The 18,525-nt window shown below is 40.1% G+C and overlaps 1 protein-coding gene across 1 annotated transcript in view; it reads left to right on the top strand.

The window, feature by feature from the left end:
- C6H11orf65 (chromosome 6 C11orf65 homolog) overlaps positions 1 to 18,525 on the top strand; it is a 175,901-nt gene that overhangs the window by 20,545 nt on the left and 136,831 nt on the right. Inside the window, exon 2 of the mRNA XM_037839069.1 lies at positions 971 to 1,060. Within this exon, the coding sequence (XP_037694997.1) occupies positions 980 to 1,060 (81 nt within the window). The 5' untranslated portion in view covers positions 971 to 979. The remainder of the gene's footprint in view (positions 1 to 970; positions 1,061 to 18,525) is intronic.

Below are 18,525 nucleotides of genomic sequence, written 5' to 3'. Positions count from 1 at the left end.
ACATACTAAGTTTTTCATTTCATTAGTCTTCCTGCTATGGTTATATGTAAGAAAACTACCAAAAAAGCAATGAGTTACTTGTGAATCTTATGTCTAACCTTGTATTTTCTCTCATTATGGATACTGAACGGTGCATAAAATTGTTGTGCACAAATGATATAACCTATACAAACAGAACATTTTTGCTTATCACCTTTTTGATAACTGTGGAACAATGTTGAGACCATTTCCTTGTTTGACCTAAATGATAATTCAGTCTTGGATGAGATACTTTTTAGGGTAGTATATGTTTAAGCAGGATTAAGAACAAGTTTTAGCTGACTGCAACTTTTTGAGACTCATAAAGCATAATGGCTTTCTGACTTTCCTATTACTATTTTCTTCACAGTTTAAATAAAAATTATGAATTAGAAATAGTGGGTTTATTTTGCTCCTTAAAATAGTGAATCTTCATGTTTTTTGGCAGTTTAATGCATGATGTATTAAATAGTCAATGCATTTTAAGAGTTGCAAAGAAAAGAAAAATCTAAAACCATTTTTTATGCTAGGTGAGGGGTCTGGTAAAGGCATTTTGTAGATGTCTCTGTGCATGTTGATTTTTAAGAAAGGGTTATTTGAGGTCACAGAATAGAGTAGGGAAAAGTCATGGCCTATTAAGTAAAAGAGACAGGTTCAGTATTGGCTTAATCACTCAGTATATTATGTTAAGCTAGAAGCTCAGTCCCCCTCTCTAAAACAAGCGTATTGGTAAAATCTGGGTAGGGTTGTTGGAATTAGAAAGAGTAAACAAATTGGAATTGTTAGATAATCAATATTAGCTGACTGTCTTAATTTTATTATAATTATTTTGATACCAGATCTCATTTTCATTATTTCATTTATTCAACTCTTTCATTGAGTTATAGTAATAGTTTTAAAATGGAGCATGTAAATCAATTTTAATTGTACCTTTTTGCTTATTTTCTTTTAGGATTTTCAAATGCCTTTGAACTGGGAATTAGAACGTAAGAAGCGGGATAGTGCTGCTAGAATCATTCAGCACGCCTGGAAAAGTTTCCTTGTGAGTTTAATTTTTCTTAGCAGCTTTATTGAGATATAATTGATATATTATAAAGTTTACTTGTTTAAAGTATATAATTAAGTGGTTTTCAATATATTTACAGAGTTGTGTAACCACTCCTCATTTTAAAAGCAAACTTTTTAAACATTTCAAAAAATTACCATTAAGTATTTCATTAGCTTCACAAATACTTGTTGTGTTTCTGTTGGGCCAAGCACTAATATCAACAAAAGTTTCACTAATAGTCACATTGGGCTTTCACCTCTAAAGGCTATATTTCTTGACTTACTAATCAAGTTGATGTCCAAATATTAGGGATACGTTCATTCATTATATTATATTTATGGAGTACTTACTCTTGAGTATAGGAAGAGCTGCTGTCTTAGATGTAAGGAATATGCCAAGTGGATTTCCCTGGTTGGGTAAGAGTCAAGAGCTACAATGACTTCTCTCTTTTCTCTCTGAGAGCAGCAAGACTCTTCGTATGCCTGGTAATTTTGTGTGAAGTGGTATGGCTCTGTTTTTAATACACAAGACCATCTTTGTATCACAGAATGGAATCTTGTGAAATGGTTCCATTGTTTGTCTCTCTTGCCTCTACCAAAGCCATAAAAACTATACTGGGGCATAATGCTTTTGGTTTCCAACACTAAAATATTATTCTTTAAAAGAAATACGCTCATAGAAATGAACATATTTGTCATTTGGACTAAAGCTTTTCTGTCATCAACAACTCTTAAACCCACATCCAACTTGCTACAATTTAATTCTTGGCACTCTGGTAGGCACCTTACAGTACATCACTGTACTTAAGGAGCTTCAGTGGAGAAGCCATATATATGAGCAGACAAGTGAATGTGTGTCTGTATGTGCCTGCATGTATATTTTACCAAGATGGTAGACTGAGCATACATTTTTTATGCCTCCAGAACCCCATTTTATTTTATTTTTTTGTCCCTCAAGAAGTCCATTGAAAAGGTTAACCCAAAACAGAGAAGGGGGTTCATGAGCAGATAAATTTTATCTCATTTCTGGAAGACCAAAACCAGTTGGAAGCATACTGTTTGTTAAAAATGTGTAGAAACACTTGCCTGGACATATTTTAGGGGGGCTACAGTGAGGGAACTGGTTTGCCATTGGAACCCCAAAGAGGCTCTGAATTTGGAGTCAGCAATTTAAAAGGACTGTTGAACTCGTGTATATGGAAGTCTGTATATGGAATAGCTCTGCCAGTTACCTCCACTGTTACTTCCAGATCAGGGCTGCAGGTGAATGGATATTTACTATTAGGCAAAAATAGCATGAAAGCTTATTTTCTTAAAAACGTAAAAATCAACTGAACTATCTGAGAAAGGTAGTTCTTCAATGTGGGTTTGGCAACCTGTAGTAAAGCCCTCTTAATATTTGAGTGATACCTCACTTAATCTTGGGCTACCTTACCACATTCCCTTAAAGAAAGCCCACTAATTCACTTATTCCACTCACAGACACAAATCTCCCAAGCAGTCTTCCTGTTCATGAATGAGAGCACCAGGAAAAAGGCTGACTTACACAAGAGCACTGGACAACTGGACAACCAAAGATCACCTGACATTTAAGGAAAACTAACAGTGGAAAAAAAGAAAGACAGACCAGAATCTGAAGAAAATAAAAGTAGTAATCAATTTAGATTGGATCAGGATGTTGAATGGCTCTGAGAGGGTTGTACTTGGCGGAAAAATGGTACTCCATGCAGTAGAAAGTATGACCATGAGGTTGAGGTAAAAAGGTGGTTAGAAGCTCCAAAAAAAAACACAAGAGGAAACATGAAAGTCATGATCCAAATGTAAAGCAAATTAAAATTAGTCTTAGATGCAAAGAGAACACATTTGATCTTGATTCTAGGTACATCCTACTTCAGGTGCCCCATTCTGTAAAAACAGGTTAGCACATTACTTGGTCCTATAAATAGGTGAATTATTGGCATAGTTGTAATAAAGTAAATGCAGTTTATTTGTGCTTTTGCCATTTTAAATATTTTTATCAAAGTAATATTAAAGTACTTTATTAAAATAAATAAAATAATGTAGAAGAACTTATAATAAACAGCGAGTCTTTCCCCCATACCACTTTTTTTCCACTTTCATGCCCCTGAGGAAACCACTTCTTTTTTTGTTTTTAATCTTCTAGTGTATACATCCATATCTCTAAATAATATGCTTGTTCAGTTTTTTTTTTAAATCTTCATTTTATTGAGATATATTCACATACCACGCAGTCATTCAAAACAAATTGTACATTTGATTGTTCACAGTACCACCACATAGCTGTACATTCATCACCTAAATCAATCCCTGACACCTTCATTAGCACACACACACAAATAACAAGAATAATAATTAAAGTGAAAAAGACCAATTAAAGTAACAAAGAACACTGGGTACCTTTGTCTGTTTGTTTGTTTGTTTCTTTCCTTCCCCTATTTTTCTACTCATCCATCTATAAACTAGACAAAGGGGAGTGTGGTCCTTATGGCTTTCCCAATCCCATTGTCACCACTCATAAGCTAAATTTTTGTACAATTGTCTTCGAGATTCATAGGTTCTGGGTTGTAGTTTGATAGTATCAGGTATCTACCACCAGCTACCCCAGTTCATCAGAACCTAAAAAGGGTTGTCTGTATTGTGTGTAAGAGTGCCCACCAGAGTGATCTCTCGGCACCTTTTGGAATATCTCTGCCACTGAAGCTTATTTCATTTCCTTTCACATCCCCCTTTTGGTCAAGAAGATGTTCTTCATCCCACAATGCTGGGTCTACATTCCTCCCTGGGAGTCATATTCCACGTTGCCAGGGAGATTCATTCCCCTGGGTGTCTGATCCCACGTAGGGGGGAGAGCAGTGATTTCACCTTTCAAGTTGGCTTAGGTGGAGAGAGAGGGCCACATCTGAGCAACAAAGAGGCATTCGGGAGGAGGCTCTTAGGCACAATCATAGGGAGGCCTAGCCTCTCCTTTGCAGCAACCGTCTTCCCAAGGGTAAATCCTGTGGTAGAGGGCTCAACCCATCAAACCACCAGTCCCCTATGACTGTGGTCATGTTAGCAACCATTGAAGTGGGGTAGGCCAACACCCCTGCATTCTCCACAGGCTCCTCAAGGGGGCTCTACATATTTTTTTCCTTGTTTTTTTTTTTTTAAGTTTTTTTTTTTTAAATCAGCTGTATGAAAAAAAACATTAAAAAAAAAACATACAATAAAAGAACATTTCAAAGAGACCATAACAAGGGAGTAAGAAAAAGACAACTAACCTAAGATAACTACTTTACTTCCAACATGTTCCGACTCTACCCCAAGAAAGTTACCTAATGTAGCAACATTTCTGTGAACTTCTTCCTACTATATCCATCAGAAATTAACAGACCATAGTCATTCCTGGGCATTCCCAGAACGTTAAATTTACCCACGATAGCTTATCTGCTCTTCTTGGATTATTGTTCCCCCTTCCTTAATTGCTCTCTATTGCTAGTTCCCCTACATTCTAAAAATAAACCATTTGTTTTACATTTTTCAAAGCTCACATTAGTGGTAGCATATAATATTTCTCTTTTTGTGCCTGGCTTATTTCGCTCAGCATTATGTCTTCAAGGTTCATCCATGTTGTCATATGTTTCACAAGATCATTCCTTCTTACTGCCGTGTAGTATTCCATCGTGTGTGTATACCACATGTTATTTATCCACTCATCTGTTGAAGGACATTTGGGTTATTTCCATCTCTTGGCAATTGTGAATAATGCTGCTATGAACATTGGTATGCAGATATCTGTTCGTGTCACTGCTTTCCGATCTTCCAGGTATATACCGAGAAGTGCAATTGCTGGATCGAACGGTAACTCTATATCTAGTTTTCTAAGGAACTGCCAGACTGACTTCCAGAGTGGCTGAACATTATACAGTCCCACCAACAATGAATAAGAGTTCCAATTTCTCCACATCCCCTCCAGCATTTGTAGTTTCCTGTTTGTTTAATGGCAGCCATTCTAATTGGTGTGAGATGGTATCTCATTGTGGTCTTAATTTGCATCTCTCTAATAGCTAGTGAAGCTGAACATTTTTTCATGTGTTTCTTGGCCATTTGTATTTCCTCTTCAGAGAACTGTCTTTTCATAACTTTTGCCCATTTTATAATTGGACTGTCTGTACTATTGTCATTGAGTTGTAGGATTTCTTTATATATGCAAGATATCAGTCTTTTGTCAGATGCATGGTTTCCAAAAATTTTTTCCCATTGAGTTGGCTGCCTCTTTACCTTTTTGAGAAATTCCTTTGAGGTACAGAAACTTCTAAGCTTGAGGAGTTCCCTTTATCTGTTTTTTCTTTTGTTGCTCGTGCTTTAGCTGTAAAGTCTAGGAAGTGGCCGCCTAATACAAGGTCTTGAAGATGTTTTCCTACATTATCTTCTAGGAATTTTATGGTACTTTCTTTTATATTGAGATCTTTCGCCCATTTTGAGTTAATTTTTGTGTAGGGGGTGAGGTAGGGGTCCTCTTTCATTCTTTTGGATATGGATATCCAACTCTCCCAGCCCCATTTGTTGAAAAGACCATTATGACTCAGTTCAGTGACTTTGGGGGCCTTATCAAAGATCAGTCTGCCATAGATCTGGGGGTCTATCTCTGAATTCTCAATTCGATTCAATTGATCTATATGTCTATCTTTGTGCCAGTACCATGCTGTTTCGGCAACTACGGCTTTATAATAAACTTCAAAGTCAGGGAGTGTAAGTCCTCCCACTTCGTTTTTCTTTTTTAGAGTGTCTTTAGCAATTCGAGGCATCTTCCCTTTCCAAATAAATTTGATAACTAGCTTTTCCAAGTCTGCAAAGTAGGTTGTTGGAATTTTGATTGGGATTGCATTGAATCTGTAGATGAGTTTGGGTTGAATTGACATCTTAATGACATTTAGCCTTCCTATCCATGAACATGGAATATTTTTCCATCTTTTAAGGTCCCCTTCTATTTCTTTTAGTAGAGTTATGTAGTTTTCTTTGTTTAGGTCTTTTACATCTTTGGTTAAGTTTATTCCTAGGTACTTGATTTTTTTAGTTGCGATTGAAAATGGTATCTTTTTCTTGAGTGTCTCTTCAGTTTGTTCATTTCTAGCATATAGAAACATTGCTGACTTATGTGCATTAATCTTGTATCCCACTACTTTGCTAAATTTGTTTATTAGCTCTAGTAGGTCTATTATCGATTTCTCAGGGTTTTCCAGATATAAGATCATATCATTTGCAAACAATGACAGTTTTACTTCTTTTCCAATTTGGATGCCTTCTATTTCTTTGTGTTGCCATATTGCCCTGGCTAGCACTTCCAGCACAATGTTGAATAACAGTGGTGATAGCGGGCATCCTTGTCTTGTTCCTGATCTTAGAGAGGAGGCTTTCAGTCTCTCACCTTTGAGTACTATGGTGGCTGTGGGTTTTTCCTATCTGCTCTTTATCATATTGACGAAGTTTCCTTCAATTCCTACCTTTTGAAGTGTTTTTATCAAAAACAGATGTGAGGAGGCGGGGCAAGATGGCGGACTGGTGAGCTGTATGTTTTAGTTACTCCTCCAGGAAAGTAGGTAGAAAGCCAGGAACTGCGTGGACTGGACACCACAGAGCAATCTGACTTTGGGCATACTTCATACAACACTCATGAAATCGTGGAACTGCTGAGATCAACGAAATCTGTAAGTTTTTGTGGCCAGGGGACCCGTACCCCTCCCTGCCAGGCTCAGTCTCGTGGGTGGAGGGGCTGTCAGCTCCGGGAAGGAGAAGGGAGAACTGTAGTGACAGCCCTTATCAGAAACTCATTCTACTGATCCAAACTCCAACCATAGATAGACTGAGACGAGACACCAGAGAATCTGAGAGCAGCCAGCCCAGCAGAGAGGAGACAGGCATAGAAAAAAACAACACGAAAAACTCCAAAATGAAAGCGGAGGATTTTTGGAGTTCTGGTGAACATAGAAGGGGAAGGGAAGAGCTCAGGCCCTGAGGCTCATATGCAAATCCCGAAGAAAAGCTGATCTCTCTGCCCTGTGGACCTTTCCTTAATGGTCCTAATTGTTTTGTCTCTTAGCATTTCAATAACCCATTAGATCTCTGAGGAGGGCCCTTTTTTTAAATCCTTTTTTCTTTTTCTAAAACAATTACTCTAAGAAGCCCAATACAGAAAGCTTCAAAGACTTGCAATTTGGGCAGGTCAAGACAAGAGCAGAACTAAGAGAGCTCTGAGACAAAAGGCAATAATCCAGTGGCTGAGAAAATTCACTAAACACCACAACTTCCCAAGTAAAGGGGGGTGTCCGCTCACAGCCATCATCCTCGTGGACAGGAAACACTCCTGCCCATCGCCAGCCCCATAGCCCAGAGCTGCCCCAGACAACCCAGTGTGGCGGAAGCACGTCAAATAACAAGCACACACCACAAAACTGGGCATGGACATTAGCCTTCCCTGCAACCTCAGCTGATTGTCCCAGAGTTGGGAAGGTGGAGCAGTGTGAATTAACAAAGCCCCTTTCAGCCATCATTTCAGCAGACTGGGAGCCTCCCTACACAGCCAAGCAGCCCAGAACTGCCCTGGGGGGATGACACTCACCTGTGACATAGCACAGCCATCCCTCAACAGAGGACCCGGGGTCCACAGCCTGGAAGAGGGGCCAACTTGCAAGTCTCAGGAGCCATACGCCAATGCCAAGGACTTGTGGGTCAGTGGCAGAGACAAACTGTGGCAGGACTGAACTGAAGGATTAGACTATTGCAGCAGCTTTAAAACTCTAGGACATTTGATTGTTAGAGCCACCCCCCTGCCCCTGACTGCCCAGAAACACACCCCATATACAGGGCAGGCAACACCAACTACACACGCAAGCTTGGTACACCAGTTGCACCCCACAAGACTCACTCACCCACTCACCAAAAAGGCTAAGCAGAGGAGAAATGGCTTGTGGAGAACAGGTGGCTCGTGGATGCCACCTGCTGGTTAGTTAGAGAAAGTGTACTCCACGAAGCTGTAGATCAAATAAATTAGAGATAAGGACTTCAATTGGTCTACAAATCCTAAAAGAACCCTATCAAGTTCAGCAAATGCCAAGAGGCCAAAAACAACAGAAAATTATAAAGCATATGAAAAAACCAGACGATATGGATAACCCAAGCCCAAGCACCCAAATCAAAAGACCAGAAGAGACACAGCACCTAGAGCAGCTACTCAAAGAACTAAAGATGAACAATGAGACCATAGTACGGGAGACAAAGGAAATCAAGAAGACCCTAGAAGAGCATAAAGGAGACATTGCAAGACTAAATAAAAAAATGGATGATCTTATGGAAATTAAAGAAACTGTTGACCAAATTAAAAAGATTCTGGACACTCATAGTACAAGACTAGAGGAAGCTGAACAACGAATCAGTGATCTGGAAGATGACAGAATGGAAAATGAAAGCATAAAAGAAAGAATGGGGAAAAAAATTGAGAAAATCGAAACTGACCTCAGGGATATGATAGATAATACGAAACATCCGAATATGAGACTCATTGGTGTTCCAGAAGGAGAAGAAAAGAGTAAAGGTCTAGGAAGAGTATTCAAAGAAATTGTTGGGGAAAACTTCCCAAAACTTCTAAACAACATAAATACACAAATCATAAATGCTCAGCGAACTCCAATAGAACAAATCCAAATAAACCCACTCCGAGACATATTCTGATCACACTGTCAAACACGGAAGAGAAGGAGCAAGTTCTGAAAGCAGCAAGAGAAAAGCAATTCACCACATATGAAGGAAACAGCATAAGACTAAGTAGTGACTACTCAGCAGCCACCATGGAGGCGAGAAGGCAGTGGCACGATATATTTAAAATTCTGAGTGAGAAAAATTTCCAGCCAAGAATACTTTATCCAGCAAAGCTCTCCTTCAAATTTGAGGGAGAGCTTAAATTTTTCACAGACAAACAAATGCTGAGAGAATTTGCTAACAAGAGACCTGCCCTACTGGAGATACTAAAGGGAGGCCTACAGACAGAGAAATAAAGAAAGGACAGAGAGACTTGGAGAAAGGTTCAGTACTAAAGAGATTCGGTATGGGTACGATAAAGGATATTAATAGAAAGAGGGGAAAAATATGACAAACATAAACCAAAGGATAAGATGGCCGATTCAAGAAATGCCTTCACGGTTATAACGTTGAATGAAAATGGATTAAACTCCCCAATTAAAAGGTATAGATTCGCAGAATGGATCAAAAAAAATGAACCATCAATATGTTGCATACAAGAGACTCATCTTAGACACAGGGACACAAAGAAACTGAAAGTAAAAGGATGGAAAGAAATATTTCATGCAAGCTACAGCCAAAAGAAAGCAGGTGTAGCAATATTAATCTCAGATAAAATAGACTTTAAATGCAGGGATGTTTTGAGAGACAAAGAAGGCCACTACATACTAATAAAAGGGGCAATTGAACAAGAAGAAATAACAATCGTAAATGTCTATGCACCCAATCAAGGTGCCACAAAATACATGAGAGAAACACTGGCAAAACTAAAGGAAGCAATGGATGTTTCCACAATAATTGTGGGAGACTTCAACACATCACTCTCTCCTATAGATAGATCAACCAGACAGAAGACCAATAAGGAAATTGAAAACCTAAACAATCAGATAAATGAATTAGATTTAACAGACATATACAGGACATTACATCCCAAATCACCAGGATACACATACTTTTCTAGTGCTCATGGAACTTTCTTCAGAATAGATCATATGCTGGGACATAAAACAAGCCTCAATAAATTTAAAAAGATTGAAATTATTCAAAGCACATTCTCTGACCACAATGGACTACAATTAGAAGTCAATAACCATCAGAGACTTAGAAAATTCACAAATACCTGGAGGTTAAACAACACACTCCTGAACAATCCGTGGGTTAACGAAGAAATAGCAAGACAAATTGCGAAATATATAGAGACGAATGAAAATGAGAACACAACATACCAAAACCTATGGGATGCAGCAAAAGTAGTGCTAAGGGGGAAATTTATAGCACTAAATGCATATATTAAAAAGGAAGAAAGAGCCAAAATCAAAGAACTAATGGATCAAATGAAGAAGCTAGAAAATGAACAGCAAACCAATCATAAACCAAGTAGAAGAAAAGAAATAACAAGGATTAAAGCAGAAATAAATGACATAGAGAACAAAAAAACAATAGAGAGGATAAATATCACCAAAAGTTGGTTCTTAGAGAAGATCAACAAGACTGACAAGCCCCTAGCTAGACTGACAAAATCAAAAAGAGAGAAGACCCATATAAACAAAATAATGAATGAAAAAGGTAACATAACTGCAGATCCTGAAGAAATTAAAAAAATTATAAGAGGATACTATGAGCAACAGTATGGCAACACATTGGATAATGTAGAAGAAATGGACAATTTCCTGGAAACATATGAACAACCTACACTGACCAGAGAAGAAATGGAAGACCTCAACCAATCCACCACAAGCAAAGAGATCCAATCAGTCATCAAAAATCTTCCCACAAATAAATGCCCAGAGCCAGATGGCTTCACAGGGGAATTCTACCAAACTTTCCAGAAAGAACTGACACCAATCTTACTCAAACTCTTTCAAAACACTGAAGAAAATGGAACACTACCTAACTCATTTTATGAAGCTAACATCAATCTAATACCAAAACCAGGCAAAGATGCTACAAAAAAGGAAAACTACTGGCCAATCTCCCTAATGAATATAGATGCAAAAATCCTCAACAAAATACTTGCAAATCGAATCCAAAGACACATTAAAAAAATCATACACAATGACCAAGTGAGGTTCATTCCAGGCATGCAAGGATGGTTCAACATAAGAAAATCAATCAATGTATTATAACACATTAACAAGTCAAAAGGTAAAAATCAACTGATCATCTCAATAGATGCTGAAAAAGCATTTGACAAAATCCAACATCCGTTTTTGATAAAAACACTTCAAAAGGTAGGAATTGAAGGAAACTTCCTCAACATGATAAAGAGCATATATGAAAAACCCACAGCCAGCATAGTACTCAATGGTGAGAGACTGAAAGCCTTCCCTCTAAGATCAGGAACAAGACAAGGATGCCCGCTGTCACCCCTGTTATTCAACATTGTGCTGGAAGTGCTAGCCAGGGCAATCCAGCAAGACAAAGAAATAAAAGGCATCCAAATTGGAAAAGAAGAAGTAAAACTGTCATTGTTTGCAGATGATATGATCTTATATGTAGAAAACCCTGAGAAAGCGACGATACAGCTACTAGAGCTAATAAACAAATTTAGCAAAGTAGCGGGATACAAGATTAATGCACAAAAGTCAGTAATGTTTCTATATGCTAGAAATGAACAAACTGAAGAGACACTCAAGAAAAAGATACCATTTTCAATAGCAACTAAAAAAATCAAGTACCTAGGAATAAACTTAACCAAAGATGTGAAAGACCTATACAAAGAAAACTACATAACTCTACTAAAAGAAATAGAAGGAGACCTTAAAAGATGGAAAAATATTCCATGTTCATGGATAGGAAGACTAAATGTCATTAAGATGTCAATTCTACCCAAACTCATCTACAGATTCAATGCAATCCCAATCAGAATTCCAACAACCTACTTTGCAGACTTGGAAAAGCTAGTTATCAAATTTATTTGGAAAGGGAAGATGCCTCGAATTGCTAAAGACACTCTAAAAAAGAAAAACGAAGTGGGAGGACTTACACTCCCTGACTTTGAAGTTTATTATAAAGCCGTAGTTGCCGAAACAGCATGGTACTGGCACAAAGATAGACATATAGATCAATGGAATCAAATTGAGAATTCAGAGATAGACCCTCAGATCTATGGCCGACTGATCTTTGATAAGGCCCCCAAAGTCACTGAACTGAGTCATAATGGTCTTTTCAACAAATGGGGCTGGGAGAGTTGGATATCCATATCCGAAAGAATGAAAGAGGACCCCTACCTCACCCCCTACACAAAAATTAACTCAAAATGGACGAAAGATCTCAATATAAAAGAAAGTACCATAAAACTCCTAGAAGATAATGTAGGAAAACATCTTCAAGACCTTGTATTAGGCAGCCACTTCTTAGACTTTACACCCAAAGCACAAGCAACAAAAGAAAAAATAGATAAATGGGAACTCCTCAAGCTTAGAAGTTTCTGTACCTCAAAGGAATTTCTCAAAAAGATAAAGAGGCAGCCAACTCAATGGAAAAAAATTTTTGGAAACCATGTATCTGACAAAAGACTGATATCTTGCATATATAAAGAAATCCTACAACTCAATGACAATAGTACAGACAGCCCAATTATAAAATGGGCAAAAGATATGAAAAGACAGTTCTCTGAAGAGGAAATACAAATGGCCAAGAAACACGTGAAAAAATGTTCAGCTTCACTAGCTATTAGAGAGATGCAAATTAAGACCACAATGAGATACCATCTCACACCAATTAGAATGGCTGCCATTAAACAAACAGGAAACTACAAATGCTGGAGGGGATGTGGAGAAATTGGAACTCTTATTCATTGTTGGTGGGACTGTATAATGGTTCAGCCACTCTGGAAGTCAGTCTGGCAGTTCCTTAGAAAACTAGATATAGAGTTACCATTCGATCCAGCGATTGCACTTCTCGGTATATATCCGGAAGATGGGAGAGCAGTGACACGAACAGATATCTGCACGCCAATGTTCATAGCAGCATTATTCACAATTGCCAAGAGATGGAAACAACACAAATGTCCTTCAACAGATGAGTGGATAAATAAAATGTGGTATATACAAACGATAGAATACTACGTGGCAGTAAGAAGGAACGATCTCGTGAAACATATGACAACATGGATGAACCTTGAAGACATAATGCTGAGCGAAATAAGCCAGGTACAAAAAGAGAAATATTATATGCTACCACTAATGTCAACTTTGAAAAATGTAAAACAAATGGTTTATAATGTAGAATGTAGGGGAACTAGCAATAGAGAGCAATTAAGGAAGGCGGAACAATAATCCAAGAAGAGCAGATAAGCTATTTAAGATTCTGGGGATGCCCAGGAATGACTATGGTCTGTTAATTTCTGATGGATATAGTAGGAACAAGTTCACAGAAATGTTGCTATATTAGGTAACTTTCTTGGGGTAGAGTAGGAACATGTTGGAAGTAAAGTAGTTATCTTAGGTTAGTTGTCTTTTTCTTACTCCCTTGTTATGGTCTCTTTGAAATGTTCTTTTATTGTATGTTTATTTTCTTTTTAACTTTTTTTTTCATACAGTTGATTTAAAAAAGAAGGGAAAGTTAAAAAAAAAAAAGAAAAACAAGGAAAAAAAGATGTAGTGCCCCCTTGAGGAGCCTGTGGAGAATGCAGGGGTATTCGCCTACCCCATCTCGATGGTTGCTAACATGACCACAGACATAGGGGACTGGTGGTTTGATGGGTTGAGCCCTCTACCATAGGTTTTACCCTTGAGAAGATGGTTGCTGCAAAGGAGAGGCTAGGTCTCCCTATGGTTGTGCCTAAGAGCCTCCTCCCGAATGCCTCTTTGTTGCTCAGATGTGGCCCTCTCTCTCTGGCTAAGCCAACTTGAAAGGTGAAATCACTGCCCTCCCCCGTACGTGGGATCAGACACCCAGGGGAGTGAATCTCCCTGGCAACGTGGAATATGACTCGCAGGGAGAAATGTAGACCTGGCATCTTGGGATGGAGAACATCTTCTTGACCAAAAGGGGGATGTGAAAAGAAATGAAATAAGCTTCAGTAGCAGAGAGATTCCAAAAGTAGACAAGAGGTCACTCTCGTGGGCACTCTTACGCACACTTTAGACAACCCTTGTTAGGTTCTAAGGAATTGGGGTAGCTGGTGGTGGATAACTGAAACTATCAAACTGCAACCCAGAACCCATGAATCTTGAAGACAGTTGTATAAAAATGTAGCTTATGAGGGGTGACAATGGGATTGGGAAAGCCATGAGGACCACACTCCACTTTGTTTAGTTTATGGATGGATGAGTAGAAAAATAGGGGAAGGAAACAAACAGACAAAGGTACCCAGTGTTCTTTTTTACTTCAATTGCTCTTTTTCACTCGAATTATTATTCTTGTTATTTTTGTGTGTGTGCTAATGAAGGTGTCAGGGATTGATTTAGGTGATGAATGTACAACTATGTAATGGTACTGTGAAGAATCGAAAGTACGATTTGTTTTGTATGACTGCGTGGTATTTGAATATATCTCAATAAAATGAAGATAAAAAAAATAACAGATGTTGGATTTTGTCAAATGCTTTTCCCCATCTATTGAGATGATCATTTGATTTTTTCCTTTTGAATTGTTAATGTGTTGTAATACATTGATTGATTTTCTTATGTTGAACCATCCTTGCATGCCTGGAATGAACCCCACTTGTTCATGGTGTATGATTTTTTTAATGTGTCTTTGGATTCGATTTGCAGGTATTTTGTTGAGGATTTTAGCATCTATATTCATTAGGGAGATTGGCCAGTAGTTTTCCTTTTTTGTAGCATCTTTGCCTGGTGTTCGTATTAGATTGATATTAGCTTCATAAAATGAGTTAGGTAGTGTTCCATTTTCTTCAATATTTTGAAAGAGTTTGAGTAAGATTGGTGTCAGTTCTTTCTGGAAAGTTTGGTAGAATTCCCCTGTGAAGCCATCTGGCCCTGGGCATTTATTTGTGGGAAGATTTTTGATGACTGATCTTTGCTTGTGGTGGGTTGGTTGAGGTCTTCTGTTTGTTCTCTGGTCAGTCTAGGTTGTTCATATGTTTCCAGGAAATTGTCCATTTCTTTTACATTATCCAGTGTGTTGCCATGCTGTTGCTCATAGTATCCTCTTATAATTTTTTTAATTTCTTCTGGATCTGCAGTTATGTTACCTTTTTCATTCATTATTTTGTTTATATGGGTCTTCTCTCTTTTTGATTTTGTCAGTCTAGCTAGGGGCTTGTCAGTCTTGTTGATCTTCTCTAAGAACCAACTTTTGGTGATATTTATCCTCTCTATTGTTTTTTTGTTCTCTATGTCATTCATTTCTGTTTTAATCCTTGTTATTTCTTTTCTTCTACTTGGTTTATGATTGGTTTCCTGTTCATTTTCTAGCTTCTTCATTTGATCCATTAGTTCTTTGATTTTGGCTCTTTCTTCCTTTTTTAATATATGCATTTAGTGCTATAAATTTCCCCCTCAGTACTGCTTTTGCTGCATCCCATAGGTTTTGGTATGTTGTGTTCTCATTTTCATTCGTCTCTCTATATTTCACAATTTCTCTTGCTGTTTCTTTGTTAACCCACTGATTGTTTAGGAGTGTGTTGTTTAATCTCCAGGTATTTGTGAATTTTCTAAGTCTCTGATGGTTATTGACTTCTAATTGTATTCCATTATGGTCAGAGAATGTGCTTTGAATAATTTCAATCTTTTTAAATTTATTGAGCCTTGTTTTATGTCCCAGCGTATGATCTATTTTGGAGAAAGTTCCGTGAGCACTAGAAAAGTATGTGTATCCTGGTGATTTGGGATGTAATGTTCTATATATGTCTGTTAAATCTAATTCGTTTATCAGATTGTTTAGGTTTTCAATTTCCTTATTGGTCTTCTGTCTGGTTGATCTATCTATAGGAGAGAGTGATGTGTTGAAGTCTCCCACAATTATTGTGGAAACATCTATTGCTTCCTTTAGTTTTGCCAGTGTTTCTCTCATGTATTTTGTGGCACCTTGATTGGGTGCATAAACATTTATGATTGTTATTTCTTCTTGTTGAATTGCCCCTTTTATTAGTATGTAGTGGCCTTCTTTGTCTCTCAAAACATCCCTGCATTTAAAGTCTATTTTATCTGAGATTAATATTGTTACACCTGCTTTCTTTTGGCTGTAGCTTGCATGAAATATTTTTTCCATCCTTTCACTTTGAATTTCTTTGTGTCCCTGTGTCTAAGATGAGTCTCTTGTATGCAACATATTGATGGTTCATTTTTTTAATCCATTCTGCGAATCTATGTCTTTTAATTGGGGAGTTTAATCCATTTACATTCAACGTTATAACCATGAAGGCATTTCTTGAATCAGTCATCTTATCCTTTCGTTTATGTTTGTCATATATATTTTTCCCCTCTCTCTATTAATATCCTTTAACATACCCATACCGAATCTCTTTAGTACTGAACCGTTCTCTAAGTCTCTCTCGCCTTTCTTTGTTTCTCTGTCTGTAGGGCTCCCTTTAGTATCTCAAGTAGGGCAGGTCTCTTGTTAGCAAATTCTTTCAGCATTTGTTTGTCTGTGAAAAATTTAAGCTCTCCTTCAAATTTGAAGGAGAGCTTTGCTGGATAAAGTATTCTTGGTTGGAAATTTTTCTCACTCAGAATTTCAAATATATCGTGCCACTGCCTTCTCGCCTCCATGGTGGCTGCTGAGTAGTCACTACTTAGTCTTATGCTGTTTCCTTTGTATGTGGTGAATTGCTTTTCTCTTGCTGCTTTCAGAACTTGCTCCTTGTCTGCGGGTGACTGAGCTTGTACCTCGACTTACCAGGCCTGGGCCAGGGGACCTGATATCACCCCCTGGGGAGGGTAGTGGGTACGGGCGTTAGTGCCCTCTGCAGCCCCCCCGAGCCTGGGGAGCGAGGTCAAGGCAGCTCCCTTTTCCTCACCCAAAATGCCACTGGCAGGGGAGGCTTGCCGGAGGGAACTGCCTTTCTCCCAACCGCCCTTTCCTCACTTCCTTATCTTGCCCGCACACTCCCCTGTGCCAAGGCAACTCCTGCCACCGCCAGCGCGCATGCACCGTGGCCAGAACAACTCCCGCCCGCTGCAACGGCTCCTGCGTCCTCTCAGAACCAATCCTAGCCCCTCTCCCTTCAGTATTGCCATTTAAGGCTACTTCACCTCCTTTCCAGCCCTACCCTTCTTACCAGCCTATATAACCTGTGATCACCCCTGAATAAATCTCTTTGGCGCATACTCCTACTGGATGAAGAGTGTCTTGTCCTTATCGCCGCCCTCCACACCTTGTACGCCTCCCGCCGAGGACCTGGCCAAGTCCTCCGCCTCGCCCTCGCCTCCGGGAAAGAGCCCCCGCCGCCGGTACCCTTTAAGCAGCCCCGAGAGCTGAGGGCTCCGCTACCGGCCGCCACTCCCCCCAGAAGCAGTAACCGCGACCGCAACTGGTGCCCCGTGTGAGGGAGCGTCTCCACACAACAGTTCGGCAGGTCGCCCGCTCGCCCGGACGCCTGTCCAGCTTCCCGTTTCCTCGCCTGCAAGGTAAGGGCCGCCTCTCCTTCTCCGCTTCCGGAGCCGTATGAGGTTCACCGCTCCGAAGCCGCTCCTCCCTTCCCCCACGCTCTCTTCGTCCTCTTGTATGCGCACTTCTATGACCCCCGTTCCTCCTAACGCTCTCCCTCTTCCCCTCCATTACTTTGCTGTGGTTCTTTGTATCTTTGTTTCCTCATTTGGCGCCGTGTGCCTCTTTGCAACCGCCCCCCCCGACTGCTCCCGTTGCCAAAGGGCACTGCTTTCCGCTCTCGCCGTCTCCTTCGGCCTCGCGGCCACGGTTTATCTCATTCTCTCTTCTCGGTAAACAACCCCCCCCTCCTCCCCCCTCAGCTATGGGTAATCGTCTGTCTACGTACCAGGCACCTCAAGTTCGTGCTCTAGCGGGTCTCCTAGACACGCATCGCTGTAAAGTGTCTGTTCGGCAACTGCAGGTATACTGGGACCTCCTGCTGCCCTTTAACCCATGGCTCACCACTTGCCATCTTTGGGACCCTGTTACTTATGATCGTCTTATTGATCAAGTCACTAACGCCATGGAACATGAGAGCAAGCGCTTCCCTCCCGGCTTGCTCCCCACCTTGATAACCATCCGCTCCTGCCTTCAAGGCTCCCTCCCCCCTGATCGAGGCCCCGTTAAATCCAAGGAGGCCCTATCAACCCAGCCAACAGATTCAAATAGCGATATTAATTCAAATCATGACTCGGACACGGAGTCCTTAGTCGAGCAGATTAACAACGCGCTCGAGGTGACTCCCAAAAAGCAAAATAACACTGCGCCACGCCAAGATGGCGAACTTCCTCCTTCTTTTTCCATCGAGGGGAGGAAATGCTCTGGCGATGACATCAGCCCTAAGCTGGGCCGGAAACCGCATACGCTTTACCCCGCCCTTTCACAGGGCGGAGTTAGTCCGCCATCTTATGCCTTGGGCCCCGCCCTTTCACAGGGCGGGGCTGATCCACCATCTTGTGTCTTAGCCACGCCCACCGCGCCGCCATCTTGCGACGCTTGGGGCCTCCCACTCCCGCCTCCCCCTCCGGCGAGCTCCCCCTCGGAGCCGCTACCGGCAGCTGCCGCCGCTCCTCCCACCCTGCCGACTAACAACCCCTGGCTGCCTTC

The sequence above is a fragment of the Choloepus didactylus genome, chromosome 6, assembly GCF_015220235.1.
Source record: "Choloepus didactylus isolate mChoDid1 chromosome 6, mChoDid1.pri, whole genome shotgun sequence".
NCBI lineage: Eukaryota > Metazoa > Chordata > Mammalia > Pilosa > Megalonychidae > Choloepus > Choloepus didactylus.
Note: the sequence above shows the minus strand (reverse complement) of the source record. Positions and strands in the feature narration are given on the sequence as shown.